Below are 20,371 nucleotides of genomic sequence, written 5' to 3' on the forward strand. Positions count from 1 at the left end.
AGTTACGGGGTTTTGACACCATGTGGGTGGTGGTGGACACGTTCACAAAAATGGCTCGTTTTGTTCCTTGTAAGGGTATTCCTTCGGCCCCAGTCTTGGCAGACTTGTTTTTCGAACATGTGTTCGTGTTATTTGGACTCCCTTCGGTCATTGTATCCGATCGAGGGTCACAATTCACCTCTCGTTTTTGGAGGTCATTGACTAAATTACTTGGCATCGATACCAGGTATTCTTCGGCCTATCATCCTGAGACTGATGGGCAGACCGAAAGGACGAATCAATCTATGGAGCAGTATCTCCGGTGTCTTATATTGAGCAACAGACCTCCTGGTTGAGCGCTTTACGGCTTGCTGAGTTCGCATACAATAACGCGGCTCATTCTGCTACAGGTTTTTCTCCTTTCTACGCCCTGTATGGCCAACACCCCAAGGTCTTGCCTGTCCCTGATGCTTCTGTTTCTTCGAATCCTGTGGCCACGGCTTGTTTTAGGGATCTGTCTGCTATTCATGCTAGTACTGTGGTCCATCTTACTGAAGCAAAGGCTTCTATGAAGGCTCGTGTCGGCGGCAAGCGCCTGGCTGCTCCTCCCCTGGTGGTGGGTCTAGGGTGTGGTTGTCTTCACGTCACCTTCGCCTGGTGGGTTGCCGGAAACTTCTACCTCGTTTCGTTGGCTCGTATGTGATCTCTCAGGTTGTGAATCCGGTGGCTTTTCGTCTAGTTCTCCCAAGTTCTTGGCGTATCCATCCTGTATTTCATGTATCTCTCCTCAAGCCTTGTCCTGATTCTTCCCGCCTCCGGGCCCCTGTTGCTCCGGTGTCCCTGGCCTCTCCTGATGTTTTTGAAGTGTCGGCCATTTTGGGTTCCCGTTGGTTTAGGGGTAGGCTCCAGTATTTAGTGGATTGGAAGGGTTATGGACCGGAGGAGCGTTCTTGGGTTTCCGCTTTGGATCTTGACGCTCCTCGGTTGGTGGCTCACTTCCATAGGGATCACCCGTCCTGCCCACGGGGTCGTGGGCCGTTGGGGGGGTCTATGTTAGGCGATCCTCTGCACACCGATCCACTGCACACCAGAATACTGCTCACATTTCCCCAACACCTCCCTCCAGGGTTCGAGGCTCATGTGATTCGGTTTACCCAAAGGACCGAAAGCTCCGTACCAGGTATGATTTACGGGCTCGATTGCAACCCTTCCTGCACTGGCAGTTGCCACGGAGAACATACAGCAGAAGAGGCGGCGTTACATCTCCACGCCGATCGGTCACTTGCTCACGTGATCCAGAGTGGCGTTCCTCACGTGACCTTGGTGGACGTCACATGACCCCGAAACGCTCAGTATATAAGGCTTGAGACACGGAACACTCATTGCTTCTCAGCTGTCTTCAGACCCTGTTTGGCGTTACGTTTTGGTTTGCTTTCCTGGTTTACCTTGATCTTGGAACTCTCTCTTGGACTCCTTCGGATTACCCCTTTGTACCTTTGCTTGGAACTGTTTACCTGTTGCTGGATTTCGGACACGACCCTGACTTGCCTTTGGATCATCCCTTGGTACCTTGTTTAACTTTTACGCCATTTCCCTTTTTGGGATTCAAGTCACGCCTTCAATCCTACAGGTGGTTTATCCTGCATCCACACTAGTCTGCGGTCCTCATGTTCTAGGGACCGCCTCATCTGAGTCTCGAACCTCCCTCCTAGGTTTCATGGGTTTTCCAAACACCGAATAGGTAAGGCTATTCAGATCCTTTGGTTATTGTGATTATATACTGTAATTGCCTTGTACTTAACCTCGCTCTTTTTGACAGCAGCATTGGTGTTCCAGAGGTCCCGTGGATCCGGGAAGTAACATCTCCCACCTGTGGCCCCAAAGGTCGCACAGCGGGTTTCTTTTAGTTCCCCGTGCATCACTTGAGGACGGAGGTTTCAACGGTCTACATGACACTCAAGTCAGAACAGGTAGTCCCTGGAACATGTGCTGTTGAATGTTCTTCTGTAGGTCCAGGAAGCAGGTGACGTGTCTGTGACCAGAGGGGCAGTCCCTGAAACACGTGCTGTTGCATGTCTTTCTGAAGGTCTGGGAAGCAAGTGACATGTCTGTGACCAGAGGGGCAGTCCATGAAACACGTGCTGTTGCATGTCCTTGTGAAGGTCCGGGAAGCAGGTGACGTGTCTGTGACTGGAGGTGCAGTCCCTTGAACACGTGCTGTTGTGTTTCAGGAGGTCCAGGAAGCAGGTGACGTGTCTGTGACTAGAGGGGCAGTGCCTGAAACACGTGCTGGCGCATGTCTTTCTGAAGGTCCAGGAAGCAGGTGATGTGTCTGTGACCACAGGGGCAGTCCCTGGAACACGTGCTGTTGCATGTCTTTCTGAAGGTCCAGGAAGCAGGTGATGTGTCTGTGACCAGAGGGGCAGTCCCTGAAACACGTGCTGTTGCATGTCTTTCTGAAGGTCCAGGAAGCAGGTGACGTGTCTGTGACCAGAGGGGCAGTCCCTGAAACACGTGCTGTTGCATGTCTTTCTGAAGGTCCAGGAAGCAGGTGACGTGTCTGAGACCAGAGGGGCAGTAGCTGCAACACGTGCTGTTGCATGTCCTTCTGAAGGTCCAGGAAGCAGGTGACGTGTCTGTGACCAGAGGGGCAGTCCCCGAAACACGTGCTGTTGCATGTCCTTCTGAAGGTCCAGGAAGCAGGTGAGGTGTCTGTGACCAGAGGGGCAGTCCCCGAAACAGGTACTGTTGCATGTCTTTCTGAAGGTCCAGGAAGCAGGTGACGTGTCTGTGACCAGAGGGGCAGTCCCTGAAACACGTCCTGTTGCAGGTCTTTCTGAAGGTCCAGGAAGCAGGTGACGTGTCTGTGACCAGAGGGGCAGGCCCTGGAACACGTGCGGTTGCATGTCCTTCTGTAGGTCCAGGAAGCAGGTGACATGTCTCTGACCAGAGGGCAGTCCATGAAACACATGCTGTTGCATGTCCTTCTGAAGGTCCAGGAAGCAGGTGACGTGACCAGAGGGGCAGGCCCTGAAACACATGCTGTTGCATGTCCTTCTGTAGGTCCAGGAAGCAGGTGATGTGTCTGTGACCATAGGGGCAGTCCCTGAAACAGGTACTGTTGCATGTCTTTCTGAAGGTCTAGGAAGCAGGTGACATGTCTGTGACCACAGGGGCAGTCCCTGGAACACGTGTTGTTGAATGTCCTTCTGTAGGTCCAGGAAGCAGGTGACGTGTCTGTGACCAGAGGGGAAGTCCCTGAAACACGTGCTGTTGCATGTCTTTCTGAAGGTCCGGGAAGCAAGTGACGTGTCTGTGGCCAGTGGGGCAGTCCCTGAAACACGTGCTGTTGCATGTCCTTCTGAAAGTCCGGGAAGCAGGTGACGTGTCTGTGACTAGAGGCGCAGTCCCTTGAACATGTGCTGTTGTGTTTCAGGAGGTCCAGGAAGCAGGTGACGTGTCTGTGACTAGAGGGGCAGTCCCTGCAACAGGTGCGGTTGCATGTCCTTCTGTAGGTCCAGGAAGCAGGTGCTGTGTCTGTGGCCAGATGGGCAGTCCATGAAACACGTGCTGTTGCATGTCCTTCTGAAGGTCCAGGAAGCAGGTGACGTGTCTGTGACCAGAGGGGCAGGCCCTGAAACACGTGCTGTTGCATGTCCTTCTGTAGGTCCTGGAAGCATTTGACGTGTCTATGACCAGAGGGGCAGTCCCTGAAACAGGAACTGTTGCATGTCTTTCTGAAGGTCCAGAAAGCAGGTGACGTGTCTGTGACCAGAGGGGCAGTACCTGCAACACGTGCGGTTGCATGTCCTTCTGTAGGTCCAGGAAGCAGGTGACGTGTCTGTGACCAGAGGGGCAGTACCTGCAACACGTGCGGTTGCATGTCCTTCTGTAGGTCCAGGAAGCAGGTGACATGTCTGTGACCAGAGGGGCAGTACCTGCAACACGTGCTGTTGCATGTCTTTCTGAAGGTCCAGGAAGCAGTTGACGTGTCTGGGACCAGAGGGGCAGTACTTGCAACATGTGCTGTTGCATGTCCTTCTGAAGGTCCAGAAAGCAGGTGACATGTTTGTGACCAGAGGGGCAGTCCCTGAAACACGTGCTGTTGCATGTCCTTCTGAAAGTCCAGGAAGCAGGTGAGGCGTCTGTGACCAGAGGGGCAGTCCCTGAAACAGGTACTGTTGCATGTCTTTCTGAAGGTCCAGGAAGCAGGTGACGTTTCTGTGACCAAAGAGGCAGTCCCTGGAACACGTGCTGTTGCATGTCTTTCTGAAGGTCCAGGAAGCAGGTGACGTGTCTGTGACCATAAGGGCAATCCCTGAAACACGTGCTGTTGCATGTCTTTCTGAAGGTCCAGGAAGCAAGGGACGTGTCTGTGACCGGAGGAGCAGTCCCTGAAACATGTGCTGTTGCATGTCCTTCTGAAGGCCTGGGAAGCAAGTGATGTGTCTGTGACTAGAGGGGCAGTCCCTGGAACACGTGCTGCTGTGTTTCAGGAGGTCCAGGAAGCAGGTGACGTGTCTGTGACTAGAGGGGCAGTCCCTGGAACACGTGCAGTTGCATGTCCTTCTGTAGGTAAGTCCAGGAAGCAGGTGACATGTCTGTGACCACAGGGGCAGTCCCTGGAACACGTGTTGTTGAATGTCCTTCTGTAGGTCCAGGAAGCAGGTGACGTTTCTGTGACCAGAGGGGAAGTCCCTGAAACACGTGCTGTTGCATGTCTTTCTGAAGGTCCGGGAAGCAAGTGACGTGTCTGTGACCAGTGGGGCAGTCCCTGAAACAGGTGCTGTTGCATGTCCTTCTGATAGTCCGGGAAGCAGGTGACGTGTCTGTGACTAGAGGCGCAGTCCCTTGAACACGTGCTGTTGTGTTTCAGGAGGTCCAGGAAGCAGGTGATGTGCCTGTGACTAGAGGGGCAGTCCCTGGAACACGTGCGGTTGCATGTTCTTCTGTAGGTCCAGGAAGCAGGTGACGTGTCTGTGACCAGAGGGGAGGTCCATGAAACACGTGCTGTTGCATGTCCTTCTGAAGGTCCAGGAAGCAGGTGACGTGTCTGTGACCAGAGGGGCAGGCCCTGAAACACGTGCTATTGCATGTCCTTCTGTAGGTCAAGGAAGCAGGTGATGTGTCTGTGACCAGAGGGGCAGTCCCTGAAACAGGTACTGTTGCATGTCTTTCTGAAGGTGCAGGAAGCAGGTGACGTGTCTGTGACCATAAGGGCAGTCCCCGAAACACGTGCTGTTGCATGTCTTTCTGAAGGTCCAGGAAGCAAGTGACGTGTCTGTGACCGGAGGGGCAGTCCCTGAAACATGTGCTGTTGCATGTCCTTCGGTAGGTCCTGGAAGCATTTGACGTGTCTATGACCAGAGGGGCAGTCCCTGAAACAGGAACTGTTGCATGTCTTTCTGAAGGTTCAGAAAGCAGGTAACATGTCTGTGACCACAGGGGCAGTCCCTGGAACACGTGCTGTTGCAGGTCTTTCTGAAGGTGCAGGAAGCAGGTGACGTGTCTGGGACCAGAGGGGCAGTCCCTGAAACACGTGCTATTGCATGTCCTTCTGAAGGTCCAGGAAGCAGGTGAGGTGTCTGTGACCAGAGGGGCAGTCCCTGGAACACGTGCTGCTGTGTTTCAGGAGGTCCAGGAAGCAGGTGACGTTTCTGTGACTAGAGGGGCAGTCCCTGGAACACGTGCAGTTGCATGTCCTTCTGTAGGTCCAGGAAGCAGGTGACATGTCTGTGACCACAGGGGCAGTCCCTGAAACACGTGCTGTTGCATGTCCTTCTGAAAGTCCGGGAAGCAGGTGACGTGTCTGTGACTAGAGGCGCAGTCCCTTGAACACGTGCTGTTGTGTTTCAGGAGGTCCAGGAAGCAGGTGATGTGCCTGTGACTAGAGGGGCAGTCCCTGGAACACGTGCGGTTGCAAGTCCTTCTGTAGGTCCAGGAAGCAGGTGACGTGTCTGTGACCAGAGGGGCAGTCTATGAAACACGTGCTGTTGCATGTCCTTCTGAAGGTCCAGGAAGCAGGTGACGTGTCTGTGACCACAGGGGCAGTCCCTGGAACATGTGTTGTAGCATGTCTTTCTGAAGGTCCAGGAAGCAGGTGACGTGTCTGGGACCAGAGGGGCAGTACTTGCAACACGTGCTGTTGCATGTCCTTCTGAAGGTCCAGGAAGCAGGTGACGTGTCTGTGACCGGAGGGGCAGTCCCTGAAACATGTGCTGTTGCATGTCCTTCTGAAGGCCTGGGAAGCAGGTGACGTGTCTGTGACTAGAGGGGCAGTCCCTGGAACACGTGCTGCTGTGTTTCAGGAGGTCCAGGAAGCAGGTGACGTGTCTGTGACCAGTGGGACAGTCCCTGAAACACGTGCTGTTGCATGTCCTTCTGAAAGTCCGGGAAGCAGGTGACGTGTCTGTGACTAGAGGCGCAGTCCCTTGAACACATGCTGTTGTGTTTCAGGAGGTCCAGGAAGCAGGTGATGTGCCTGTGACTAGAGGGGCAGTCCCTGGAAAACGTGCAGTTGCATGTCCTTCTGTAGGTCCAGGAAGCAGGTGACGTGTCTGTGACCAGAGGGGCAGTCCATTAAACACGTGCTGTTGCATGTCCTTCTGAAGGTCCAGGAAGCAGGTGACGTGTCTGTGACCACAGGGGCAGTCCCTGGAACATGTGCTGTTGCATGTCTTTCTGAAGGTCCAGGAAGCAGGTGACGTGTCTGGGACCAGAGGGGCAGTACTTGCAACACGTGCTGTTGCATGTCCTTCTGAAGGTCCAGGAAGCAGGTGACATGTTTGTGACCAGAGGGGCAGTCCCTGAAACACGTGCTGTTGCATGTCTTTCTGAAGGTCCAGGAAGCAAGTGACGTGTCTGTGACCTGAGGGGCAGTCCCTGAAACATGTGCTGTTGCATGTCCTTCTGAAAGTCCGGGAAGCAGGTGACGTGTCTGTGACTAGAGGCGCAGTCCCCTGAACACGTGCTGTTGTGTTTCAGGAGGTCCAGGAAGCAGGTGATGTGCCTGTGACTAGAGGGGCAGTCCCTGGAACACGTGCGGTTGCATGTCCTTCTGTAGGTCCAGGAAGCAGGTGACGTGTCTGTGACCAGAGGGGCAGTCCATGAAACACGTGCTGTTGCATGTCCTTCTGAAGGTCCAGGAAGCAGGTGACGTGTCTGTGACCAGAGGGGCAGGCCCTGAAACACGTGCTGTTGCATGTCCTACTGTAGGTCCAGGAAGCAGGTGACGTGTCTGTGACTAGAGGGGCAGTCCCTGAAACAAGTACTGTTGCATGTCTTTTCTGAAGGTCCAGGAAGCAGGTGATGTGTCTGTGACCACAGAGGCAGTCCCTGGAACACGTGCTGTTGCATGTCTTTCTGAAGGTCCAGGAAGCAGGTGACGTGTCTGTGACCAGAGGGGCAGTCCCTGAAACACATGCTGCTGCATGTCTTTCTGAAGGTCCAGGAAGCAGGTGACGTGTGTGTGACCAGAGGGCCAGTCCGTGAAACATGTGCTGTTGCATGTCTTTCTGAAGGTCCAGGAAGCAGGTGACGTGTCTGTGACCAGAGGGGCAGTACCTGCAACACGTGCTGCTGCATGTCCTTCTGAAGGTCCAGGAAGCAGGTGACGTGTCTGTGACCAGAGGGGCAGTACCTGCAACACGTGCTGTTGCATGTCCTTCTGAAGGCCCGGGAAGCAGGTGACATGTCTGTGACTAGAGGGGCAGTCCCTGGTGGAACACGTGCTGTTGCATGTCCTTCTGTAGGTCCAGGAAGCAGGTGACGTGTCTGTGACCAGAGGGGCAGTCCATGAAACACGTGCTGTTGCATGTCCTTCTGAAGGTCCAGGAAGCAGGTGACGTGTCTGTTACCAGAGGGGAAGTCCCTGAAACAGGTACTGTTGCATGTCTTTCTGAAGGTCCAGGAAGCAGGTGACGTGTCTGTGACCACAGGGGCAGTCCCTGGAACACGTGCTGTTGCATGTCTTTCTGAAGGTCCAGGAAGCAGGTGACGTGTCTGTGACCAGAGGGGCAGTCCCTGAAACACGTGCTGTTGCATGTCTTTCTGAAGGTCCATTAAGCAAGTGACGTGTCTGTGACCGGAGGGGCAGTCCCTGAAACATGTGCTGTTGCATGTCCTTCTGAAGGCCTGGGAAGCAGGTGATGTGTCTGTGACTAGAGGGGCAGTCCCTGGAACATGTGCTGCTGTGTTTCAGGAGGTCCAGGAAGCAGGTGACGTGTCTGTGACTAGAGGGGCAGTCCCTGGAAACGTGCAGTTGCATGTCCTTCTCTAGGTAGTTCCAGGAAGCAGGTGACATGTCTGTGACCACAGGGGCAGTCCCTGGTACACGTGTTGGTGAATGTCCTTCTGTAGGTCCAGGAAGCAGGTGACGTTTCTGTGACCAGAGGGGAAGTCCCTGAAACATGTGCTGTTGCATGTCTTTCTGAAGGTCTGGGAAGCAAGTGACGTGTCTGTGACCAGTGGGACAGTCCCTGAAACACGTGCTGTTGCATGTCCTTCTGAAAGTCCGGGAAGCAGGTGACGTGTCTGTGACTAGAGGCGCAGTCCCTTGAACACGTGCTGTTGTGTTTCAGGAGGTCCAGGAAGCAGGTGATGTGCCTGTGACGAGAGGGGCAGTCCCTGGAACACGTGCGGTTGCATGTCCTTCTGTAGGTCCAGGAAGCAGGTGACGTGTCTGTGACCAGAGGGGCAGTCCATGAAACACGTGCTGTTGCATGTCCTTCTGAAGGTCCAGGAAGCAGGTGACATGTCTGTGACCAGAGGGGCAGGCCCTGAAACACGTGCTGTTGCATGTCCTTCTTTAGGTCCAGGAAGCAGGTGACGTGTCTGTGACTAGAGGGGCAGTCCCTGAAACAAGTACTGTTGAATGTCTTTTCTGAAGGTCCAGGAAGCAGGTGATGTGTCTGTGACCACAGAGGCAGTCCCTGGAACACGTGCTGTTGCATGTCTTTCTGAAGGTCTAGAAAGCAGGTGACGTGTCTGTGACCAGAGGGGCAGTGCCTGAAACACATGCTGTTGCATGTCTTTCTGAAGGTCCAGGAAGCAGGTGACTTGTCTGTGACCAGAGGGGCAGTCCCTGAAACATGAGCTGTTGCATGTCTTTCTGAAGGTCCAGGAAGCAGGTGACGTGTCTGTGACCAGAGGGGCAGTACCTGCAACACGTGCTGTTGCATGTCCTTCGGTAGGTCCTGGAAGCATTTGAGGTGTCTATGACCAGAGGGGCAGTCCCTGGAACACGTGCTGTTGCATGTCTTTCTGAAGGTCCAGGAAGCAGGTGACGTGTCTGGGACCAGAGGGGCAGTCCCTGAAACAGGTACTGTTGCATGTCTTTCTGAAGGTCCAGGAAGCAGGTGACATGTTTGTGACCAGAGGGGCAGTCCCTGAAACACGTGCTATTGCATGTCCTTCTGAAGGTCCAGGAAGCAGGTGAGGTGTCTGTGACCAGAGGGGCAGTCCCTGAAACAGGTACTGTTGCATGTCTTTCTGAAGGTCCAGGAAGCAGGTGACGTGTCTGTGACCAAAGAGGCAGTCCCTGCAACACGTGCTGTTGCATGTCTTTCTGAAGGTCCAGGAAGCAGGTGACGTGTCTGTGACCATAAGGGCAGTCCCCGAAACACGTGCTGTTGCATGTCTTTCTGAAGGTCCAGGAAGCAAGTGACGTGTCTGTGACCGTAGGGGCAGTCCCTGAAACATGTGCTGTTGCATGTCCTTCTGAAGGCCTGGGAAGCAGGTGACGTGTCTGTGACTAGAGGGGCAGTCCCTGGAACACGTGCTGCTGTGTTTCAGGAGGTCCAGGAAGCAGGTGACGTGTCTGTGACTAGAGGGGCAGTCCCTGGAACACGTGCAGTTGCATGTTCTTCTGTAGTTCGAGGAAGCAGGTGACATGTCTGTGACCACGGGGGCAGTCCCTGGAACACGTGTTGTTGAATGTCCTTCTGTAGGTCCAGGAAGCAGGTGACGTGTCTGTGACCAGAGGGGAAGTCCCTGAAACACGTGCTGTTGCATGTCTTTCTGAAGGTCCGGGAAGCAAGTGACGTGTCTGTGACCAGTGGGGCAGTCCCTGAAACACGTGCTGTTGCATGTCCTTCTGAAAGTCCGGGAAGCAGGTGACGTGTCTGTGACTAGAGGCGCAGTCCCATGAACACGTGCTGTTGTGTTTCAGGAGGTCCAGGAAGCAGGTGTTGTGCCTGTGACTAGAGGGGCAATCCCTGGAACACGTGCGGTTGCATGTCCTTCTGTAGGTCCAGGAAGCAGGTGACGTGTCTGGGACCAGAGGGGCAGTACTTGCAACACGTGCTGTTGCATGTCCTTCTGAAGGTCCAGGAAGCAGGTGACATGTTTGTGACCGGAGGGGCAGGCCCTGAAACATGTGCTGTTGCATGTCCTTCAGAAAGGCCTGGGAAGCAGGTGACGTGTCTGTGACTAGAGGGGCAGTCCCTGGAACATGTGCTGCTGTGTTTCAGGAGGTCCAGGAAGCAGGTGACGTGTCTGTGACCATAAGGGCAGTCCCCGAAACACATGCTGTTGCATGTCTTTCTGAAGGTCCAGGAAGCAAGTGACGTGTCTGTGACCGGAGGGGCAGTCCCTGAAACATGTGCTGTTGCATGTCCTTCTGAAGGCCTGGGAAGCAGGTGACGTGTCTGTGACTAGAGGGGCAGTCCCTGGAACACGTGCTGCTGTGTTTCAGGAGGTCCAGGAAGCAGGTGACGTGTCTGTGACTAGAGGCGCAGTCCCTTGAACACGTGCTGTTGTGTTTCAGGAGGTCCAGGAAGCAGGTGATGTGCCTGTGACTAGAGGGGCAGTCCCTGGAACACGTGCGGTTGCATGTCCTTCTGTAGGTCCAGGAAGCAGGTGACGTGTCTGTGACCAGAGGGGCAGTCCATGAAACACGTGCTGTTGCATAGCCTTCTGAAGGTCCAGGAAGCAGGTGACGTGTCTGTGACCAGAGGGGCAGGCCCTGAAACACGTGCTGTTGCATGTCCTACTGTAGGTCCAGGAAGCAGGTGACGTGTCTGTGACTAGAGGGGCAGTCCCTGAAGCACGTACTGTTGCATGTCTTTTCTGAAGGTCCAGGAAGCAGGTGATGTGTCTGTGACCACAGAGGCAGTCCCCGGAACACGTGCTGTTGCATGTCTTTCTGAAGGTCCAGGAAGCAGGTGACGTGTCTGTGACCAGAGGGGCAGTCCCTGAAACACATGCTGTTGCATGTCTTTCTGAAGGTCCAGGAAGCAGGTGACGTGTCTGTGACCAAAGAGGCAGTCCCTGGAATACGTGCTGTTGCATGTCTTTCTGAAGGTCCAGGAAGCAGGTGACGTGTCTGTGACCATAAGGGCAGTCCCCGAAACACGTGCTGTTGCATGTCTTTCTGAAGGTCCAGGAAGCAAGTGACGTGTCTGTGACCGGAGGGGCAGTCCCTGAAACATGTGCTGTTGCATGTCCTTCTGAAGGCCTGGGAAGCAGGTGACGTGTCTGTGACCAAAGAGGCAGTCCCTGGAACACGTGCTGTTGCATGTCTTTCTGAAGGTCCAGGAAGCAGGTGACGTGTCTGTGACCATAAGGGAAGTCCCCGAAACACGTGCTGTTGCATGTCTTTCTGAAGGTCCAGGAAGCAAGTGACGTGTCTGTGACCGGAGGGGCAGTCCCTGAAACATGTGCTGTTGCATGTCCTTCTGTAGGCCTGGGAAGCAGGTGACGTGTCTGTGACTAGAGGGGCAGTCCCTGGAACACGTGCTGCTGTGTTTCAGGAGGTCCAGGAAGCAGGTGACGTGTCTGTGACTAGAGGGGCAGTCCCTTGAACACGTGCAGTTGCATGTCCTTCTGTAGGTCGAGGAAGCAGGTGACATGTCTGTGACCACAGGGGCAGTCCCTGGAACACGTGTTGTTGAATGTCCTTCTGTAGGTCCAGGAAGCAGGTGACGTGTCTGTGACCAGAGGGGAAGTCCCTGAAACACATGCTGTTGCTTGTCTTTCTGAAGGTCCGGGAAGCAAGTGACGTGTCTGTGACCAGTGGGGCAGTCCCTGAAACACGTGCTGTTGCATGTCCTTCTGAAAGTCCGGGAAGCAGGTGACGTGTCTGTGACTAGAGGCGCAGTCCCTTGAACACGTGCTGTTGTGTTTCAGGAGGTCCAGGAAGCAGGTGATGTGCCTGTGACTAGAGGGGCAGTCTCTGGAACACGTGCGGTTGCATGTCCTTCTGTAGGTCCAGGAAGCAGGTTACGTGGCTGTGACCAGAGGGGTAGTCCATGAAACACGTGCTGTTGCATGTCCTTCTGAAGGTCCAGGAAGCAGGTGACGTGTCTGTGACCACAGGGGCAGTCCCTGGAACACGTGCTGTTGCATGTCTTTCTGAAGGTCCAGGAAGCAGGTTACGTGTCTGAGACCAGAGGGGCAGTACTTGCAACACGTGCTGTTGCATGTCCTTCTGAAGGTCCAGGAAGCAGGTGACATGTTTGTGACCGGAGGGGCAGTCCCTGAAACATGTGCTGTTGCATGTCCTTCTGAAGGCCTGGGAAGCAGGTGACGTGTCTGACTAGAGGGGCAGTCCCTGGAACACGTGCTGCTGTGTTTCAGGAGGTCCAGGAAGCAGGTGACGTGTCTGTGACCATAAGGGCAGTCCCCGAAACACGTGCTGTTGCATGTCTTTCTGAAGGTCCAGGAAGCAAGTGATGTGTCTGTGACCGGAGGGGCAGTCCCTGAAACATGTGCTGTTGCATGTCCTTCTGAAGGCCTGGGAAGCAGGTGACGTGTCTGTGACTAGAGGGGCAGTCCCTGGAACACATGCTGCTGTGTTTCAGGAGGTCCAGGAAGCAGGTGACGTGCCTGTGCCTAGAGGGGCAGTCCCTGGAACACGTGCGGTTGCATGTCCTTCTGTAGGTCCAGGAAGCAGGTGACATGTCTGTGACCAGAGGGGCAGTCCATGAAACACGTGCTGTTGCATGTCCTTCTGAAGGTCCAGGAAGCAGGTGACGTGTCTGTGACCAGAGGGGCAGGCCCTGAAACACGTGCTGTTGCATGTCCTACTGTAGGTCCAGGAAGCAGGTGACGTGTCTGTGACTAGAGGGGCAGTCCCTGGAACACATGCGGTTGCATGTCCTTCTGTAGGTCCAGGAAGCAGGTGACGTGTCTGTGACCAGAGGGGCAGTCCATGAAACACGTGCTGTTGCATGTCCTTCTGAAGGTCCAGGAAGCAGGTGACGTGTCTGTGACCAGAGGGGCAGGCCCTGAAACACGTGCTGTTGCATGTCCTACTGTAGGTCCAGGAAGCAGGTGACGTGTCTGTGACTAGAGGGGCAGTCCCTGAAACAAGTACTGTTGCATGTCTTTTCTGAAGCTCCAGGAAGCAGGTGATGTGTCTGTGACCACAGAGGCAGTCCCTGGAATACGTGCTGTTGCATGTCTTTCTGAAGGTCCAGGAAGCAGGTGACGTGTCTGTGACCAGAGGGGCAGTCCCTGAAACACATGCTGTTGCATGTCTTTCTGAAGGTCCAGGAAGCAGGTGACGTGTCTGTGACCAGAGGGCCAGTCCCTGAAACATGTGCTGTTGCATGTCTTTCTGAAGGTCCAGGAAGCAGGTGATGTGTCTGTGACCAGAGGGGCAGTACCTGCAACACGTGCTGCTGCATGTCCTTCTGAAGGTCCAGGAAGCAGGTGACGTGTCTGTGACCAGAGGGGCAGTACCTGCAACACGTGCTGTTGCATGTCCTTCTGAAGGCCCGGGAAGCAGGTGACGCGTCTGTGACTAGAGGGGCAGTCCCTGGAACACATGATGCTGTGTTTCAGGAGGTCCAGGAAGCAGGTGACGTGTCTGTGACTAGAGGGGCAGTCCCTGGTGGAACACGTGCAGTTGCATGTCCTTCTGTAGGTCCAGGAAGCAGGTGACGTGTCTGTGACTAGAGGGGTAGTCCCTGGAACATGTGCAGTTGCATGTCCTTCTGTAGGTCCAGGAAGCAGGTGACGTGTCTGTGACCAGAGGGGCAGTCCATGAAACACGTGCTGTTGCATGTCCTTCTGAAGGTCCAGGAAGCAGGTGACGTGTCTGAGACCAGAGGGGCAGGCCCTGAAACACATGCTGTTGCATGTCCTTCTGTAGGTCCAGGAAGAAGGTGACGTGTCTGTTACCAGAGGGGAAGTCCCTGGAACACGTGCTGTTGCATGTCTTTCTGAAGGTCCAGGAAGCAGGTGACGTGTCTGTGACCACAGGGGCAGTCCCTGGAACACGTGCTGTTGCATGTCTTTCTGAAGGTCCAGGAAGCAGGTGACGTGTCTGTGACCAGAGGGGCAGTCCCTGAAACACGTGCTGTTGCATGTCTTTCTGAAGGTCGAGGAAGCAGGTGACGTGTCTGTGACTAGAGGGGTAGTCCCTGGAACACGTGCTGTTGAATGTCCTTCTGTAGGTCCAGGAAGCTGGTGACGTGTCTGTGACCAGAAGGGCAGTCCCTGAAACACGTTCTGTTGCATGTCTTTCTGAAGGTCCGGGAAGCAAGTAACGTGTCTGTGACCAGTGGGGCAGTCCCTGAAACACGTGCTGTTGCATGTCCTTCTGAAGGTCCGGGAAGCAGGTGACGTGCCTGTGACTAGAGGCGCAGTCCCTTGAACACGTGCTGTTGTGTTTCCGGAGGTCCAGGAAGCAGGTGAAGTGTCTGTGACTAGAGGGGCAGTCCCTGAAACACGTGCGGTTGCATGTCCTTCTGTAGGTCCAGAAAGCAGATGACGTGTCTGTGACTAGAGGGGCAGTCCATGAAACACGTGCTGTTGCATGTCCTTCTGTAGGTCCAGGAAGCAGGTGACGTGTCTGTGACCAGATGGGAAGTCCCTGCAACACGTGCTGTTGCATGTCCTTCTGAAGGTCCAGGAAGCAGGTGACGTGTCTGTGACCATAGGGGCAGTCCCAGAAACATGTGCTGTTGCATGTCCTTCTGAAGGTCCAGGAAGCAGGTGACGTGTCTGTGACCAGAGGGGCAGTCCCTGAAACACGTGCTGTTGCATGTCCTTCTGAAGGTCCAGAAAGCAGGTGACGTGTCTGTGACCAGAGGGGCAGTCCCCGAAACACATTCTGTTGCATGTCCTTCTGAAGGGCCAGGAAGCAGGGCCAATGCCATTTGGCCTGTTCAATGTCGGATATGGAACCGTTATGTCTGAGTTGAATGAGGGACATACACCTGTAGCATAGGAGAAGATACACAAATAGTGATGACGAGCAGAGGCGGAACCAGACGTTAGCCAAGTGAGGTAATCCTGGGACACCCATTCAGACCTGAGGAACTAGAGAAGGGAACAGAATGGAAGAGCAGATGCAGGAAATTAGCCTACGAGTGCAATCGAGGGAAGCCTCGTGATGCATTCAAGCTTCCAAGTGAGAGGAGCAGGCAAAGCCGGGATGATGAAAGCAAAAAGAGTCAGAGAGAAAAGGCTGGAATTTCAGGTCTGGAGCAAGGGATCGGAAAGCACTTTGACAGCGCTGACCTTTGTCGATCGCTTTTTGAAGTGAACATAAAAACCAAACGAACTCCAGATATGTGGAAAAAGGCAATTCTTTTCCCAATATACAAACAAGGTGATAGATCAATACCAACAAATTATAGACCAATAGCCTTTTTGGATCCACTAGGAAATCTCTTTGCAACAATACTACTTTGACGGCTCACTACTTGGATTGAAACGACCAACAGAAGAGACCTACATCATACAGGGTTTGTAAAGAGTGTCGGGACTAATGCTAACCTATTAATACTGAACTTTCTAAAGCTGGAAGCAATAAGAACTAAAACCAAGCTTTATGCAGCATTTATAGACTTAAAACAGACTTTCGATTCTGTTCATAGAGATATTCTGTGGGAAAAACTTCGGACATGGAATTGCCCTCCTGACATCCTAGATGCCATCCGTGCATTGTATATGAATACTTCAATCCAAGTGAGGATGTCAGCTAGAGGAGCTGTAACAGAAGAAATGGACACCTGGAGAGGACTAAAACAAGGTTGCCCTCTTGCTGCAATGTTGTTTAACCTATACATTTCAGATCTGACACTGGATCAGGAGGGAATTAGGCTAATGTATGCAGACAATCTGGTCTTCCTGGATAAAACTCAGATTGGGCTCCAGAGAAGACTTGATCATCTAGCTGAATATGTGAAATCCAATAATCGTGCGGTCAATACCACTGTGTCCCAAACTATGATCTTTGGAGCCAAGCAAAGAACCAGAAGACAAGCCCTCTCTATCTTCCTACATTCAACCAAACTCACCCAAGTCCACTCATACAAATACCTGGGAGTGTGGCTTAATTCGAGCATCTGTGAGCAAGAATGGGAAGCAGTATTAAGAACGAAAGTGGATTCTTTAGCGAGGCAAGTCCTTACCCTGCATAGGAAATATGGCACATTTTTAACATGCCCTCTTCTAACATTCTATTGGCAAAATGTGATGCCAATCCTACGTTATGGATCACAAGCGATCTTAAATCTATCATGGCACACTTGGGATCGGCTCGAAGGCCGCTTTTGGAGGAGAGTGCTTTCATTACCACAGGCGTTCCCACTAACAAGAATAAGATTCACAGTGGCTATACAATATCTACACTCCATCATTATCTGGAAATTTCTGGATTTGTTTCGTAAAACGTTAAGTGATGATATCATACCTCCGATCAACATCTTGCGAAGAAAAGCAAATGCTGGGCATGATTTCCTATTAAACAAATGGAAACAAAACTGCACCGAGTGGATCAAGTTCCTAAATATCTCGATCGAAACTCTGAAATATAATCCCCTCGCAATTAAAAAGAAAATACAGAGACAAGACTGGATGAAGACTCAGGCTATAAAACTATAAACTTTCCTTTAACTGCCCTTTGACGTTCGCAGACTATAGCAACTCAAGGCGTACCTTCAGTTGTTTCCCTGCCCAGAATTACGTGATCTGTTCCTCCGCTTTAGACTGAATCTACTTCCAACACGAGAAGTGCTGGGACATACAAAACAATTAAGAGACTTGCCTAATACCTGCCGTTTCTGCAAAAAGAGAGACCAGCTGGAATCCCTACATCATGTGATAATGGTCTGTGAAGCTCTGACAGACATAAGAGGCAAATATCGAGAGTTTCTACCCCGGACTACAGTCCTTCTAACCCAAGAGGAAAGACGGTCTACAATTCTCCTTAGAGAGGAAAAGACAGCAATGTTTGCAGTGCTACAGTTTTGGAATGAAATATCCAGCTCCAAAGCATGGGAATAATGAAAGTGTTTGTAATAAACTATAAAAAAAAACAGCTCCAAAATCAAATTTTGTAGATCCTGACATTTTTAGCCAATGCTAGTTTTCATTCGGTTTCAAATGCAGACCTACAGGTCCACAAGTACAATTATGCAATATGACGTGAGCCTAAAAGGAAGACTGAACTATTATTTTGCACCTTGTACGGAACAACTCGAGAATCTGCCAAGTGTTTTGTACCCCTTTAAAGACTTAGATACACTCCAGAAGAACCTGCCTAATTAAATCAGATGCTTGTGGGAATGATTTGACAATGCACTCTCATCAGCTGTAGGGAACAGCACCGCGCACAGCAGAGCTGTAACAAGAACTGCGGTTTTAGCGCATGCCGTAGTGAGTGTGAGCCTTGCCCCACATGCCACACCTTGTCTATGCCACAGTCCAGTTGGCATTTTACATCTCAAATCAGTCATTCTTTGTGAGGTTGAACACGCTGAGTATAACCTGAGGTGCAACTTGTGAGAATGTGATGATCTACATGTTTGTGCTGCGTACAACGCCTAAGAGACCTCAAATTCTATTTGCGTGGGAGATAAACACTAACCCAACATTCAAATCTCTGCAAACCCTATCCACCCAAAGATTCACACAACGATCTCTCGCCCAGCAAACCGCATGCACGTTACCACACTGCATCAACAACAAACAAACAACGCATAAACAGCACCTACAGCACACAAGGTCTCGCCCGGTCCGATACTCACACTAAAGCTCAGTGCACGGTGTATACCGAACTGAAGCCGCCAACAGCACACCACTGCTCCCACTCTCCTACTCCCCCTCCGCCCGACTAACGCTACCCGCCCCCCCTTCTTTTTTACAGATCCGCCAGAGCGCCTGGGGAACAACTCCATTGGTGACGGTGGGCTATACAAATACCGTTAACATTAACATTCACATAAAGCGCACCTTCCTCCCGGGGCCTGTCCTGATTACCTTGCAGCATTCCCATCACAGGAGAAGTATATGCTATGAAACAGAGAGTCCTGCCTATATTCTATATTCTATGGTAACTACATAAACGTTGTTTAAATACTCTATAACATTTGCCTTATACCCCTCTCCCCCACCCATTATTCCCAATTACATGTAGAGACCTTGCTGTGGTGCTGCAACCCATACATCTCAAATCTGTGCAAATTCAAACTTTCAAATATCATTAGTTTGTCAAATCTAAGCGGCTACGGTTCACAGCCAGGTCAGTTTGTCATTTGGCTTTCACATAGTTCACACTACAAATCCCTTAATCTCTAAAAAACTAAGGAGACGACTGTCATCATGCCTTGAGCTAAACCAAGGAATCTATTTTCCAAGGACCACCTGAAGTCCGCCACTCTTACTACCACATCTCAGCTTCTGCAGAGTCTTCTAGTAGACCCTCATTCCCCCACAGAGAAATGCTAGGCTTTCAGAGTCCCAGTATCTTGCATTCAGGGTTTCCAATTGTGGTGCTTAATTTAACTTCTGATACTCTCTGGCTCCACACTTGTACTACACCATGTTGGTTTTCAATTCTTAACCATGGGGTAATCTGGGCTGCATTTCTGCCCAAGGGCTCATTTAAGGGACCAACTTGCCAGTACATCTGTACATCAACACTCCCACCACTCGCCGCAGGCCCAACATTCACCAAACATGTTGCCCAATGTCAGATGTCCCAAGATCATTTAATCTTTCCCCAAATTACGCTCCATAGACCATACTCTTTTCTTTCTTAGAAAAAGATTTTTATGGTATGGGAGATTTTTTATTCAAGCAGTGTTTGCTGAAACCACTGAGCGTACGTAAGGCTTCGTAAGAAAACATTGCAGTAGCTCTTTGCAAGCCTGTGCATATTTCAGTAGGAACCTTTTAATGAGTATGGATTTCCCTGCTTATTGTCTTAGATTCCTTCAGATTTTCAGCAGGTTGAGCAATACATTTTTGGAACATTGCTGCGCAGGGGAGAAGGGCAGGAACCGGGCTAAAAAACTGCACATTGAGCTCATGACCGTGGGTTGGTGGCACTGTAGACTTGCCTTAAACATTGGGCCTCATTATGAGTGTGGCGGTCCGGAAACAAGGGTGCCGGTAAGCTTATATGAGACATGGAATCGCAGGACACATTCCCAGATTGCTGCCTGGTTGCTTCTCACCTTCCCTGTCCATGTTTTACCCTGGTTAGTGGATCCCTGAACAAGGAGCTGTACAAAATTACCACCTGTTCACAACTGTTGGGCATCGGCTGCTCCAGGCTTTGCAGGTGTGTCTCACAAAGTCACAGGTATGTGCCGTGGTCAGCACAACACAGGTAGTCACAGAGCTGCCAGCACGCAGACAGAGTGTAGCAGGTACACACAACACTTTGCTGATCTCTTTTGGGATAATGTCTTACCTCTTCCAATTCCCCCCGAGAATGAATGTTCAGCATTGGCGCCCAAAATGGTTCCAACCGTGGGGAGAAACAATCCTCTGAAAATAAAGAAAACAAAGAATTAGAGGGATCTGATTGGTTAAGAGTCTTAGGTTTGTGGTTGGTGAGGAGGTGACTAACACATGGGCAGCCAAGGATATCACTATAGCAGATATTTGAATGTGGGCTTTAAGATTTATCTTTTAACATAACAATGGCATAGGAAGCAGAACAAATGCCAAGCCCACACAGAAAGAAAATAGACCACTCAGAATGATTTCAGTGAAAAAGCAGGGACATCCAGGAGAGATAAACATGGAGGAGAGAAGCATGGGGAGATGCATATTGGTAAACAGCATGAGAGAAAGCAGCATTTGTAGAGGAGAATGCTCTGAATACTTACCAGGAATCTTCATTACTCCCAGCCATACTCTCCTCATACTCTCCTTACTGTACTTACTCATAAATATCTAATTCTCTCTATCTATATACATATATATATATATATATACACACACATATATATATATATATACACACATATATATATATATATATATATATATATATTTATATATATAGTGAGGAGCCTGAGGGTGCCCTCACCTCTTTTTCCCCAGATTCCTCCTCTCCGGTGGCCAGGGAAAGACCTTCACTTTTGGATCCCGAACCTGGGGGTGGATACGTGAGGAAGGATCAACTGTGTGGAGGGAACTTGGGGAA

General features: G+C 51.7%; 1 protein-coding gene across 4 annotated transcripts in view; it reads right to left on the reverse strand.

The window, feature by feature from the left end:
• WDFY4 (WDFY family member 4) overlaps positions 1-20,371 on the reverse strand; it is a 1,820,746-nt gene that overhangs the window by 1,203,301 nt on the left and 597,074 nt on the right. For all 4 annotated transcript variants that reach the window (XM_069611160.1, XM_069611162.1, XM_069611161.1 and 1 more), the window contains one exon: positions 19,631-19,707. In XM_069611160.1, the coding sequence (XP_069467261.1) occupies positions 19,631-19,707 (77 nt within the window). The remainder of the gene's footprint in view (positions 1-19,630; positions 19,708-20,371) is intronic.

The sequence above is a fragment of the Ambystoma mexicanum genome, chromosome 8 (genome assembly GCF_040938575.1).
Source record: "Ambystoma mexicanum isolate Mex_15411 chromosome 8, UKY_AmexF1_1, whole genome shotgun sequence".
Taxonomy (NCBI): domain Eukaryota; kingdom Metazoa; phylum Chordata; class Amphibia; order Caudata; family Ambystomatidae; genus Ambystoma; species Ambystoma mexicanum.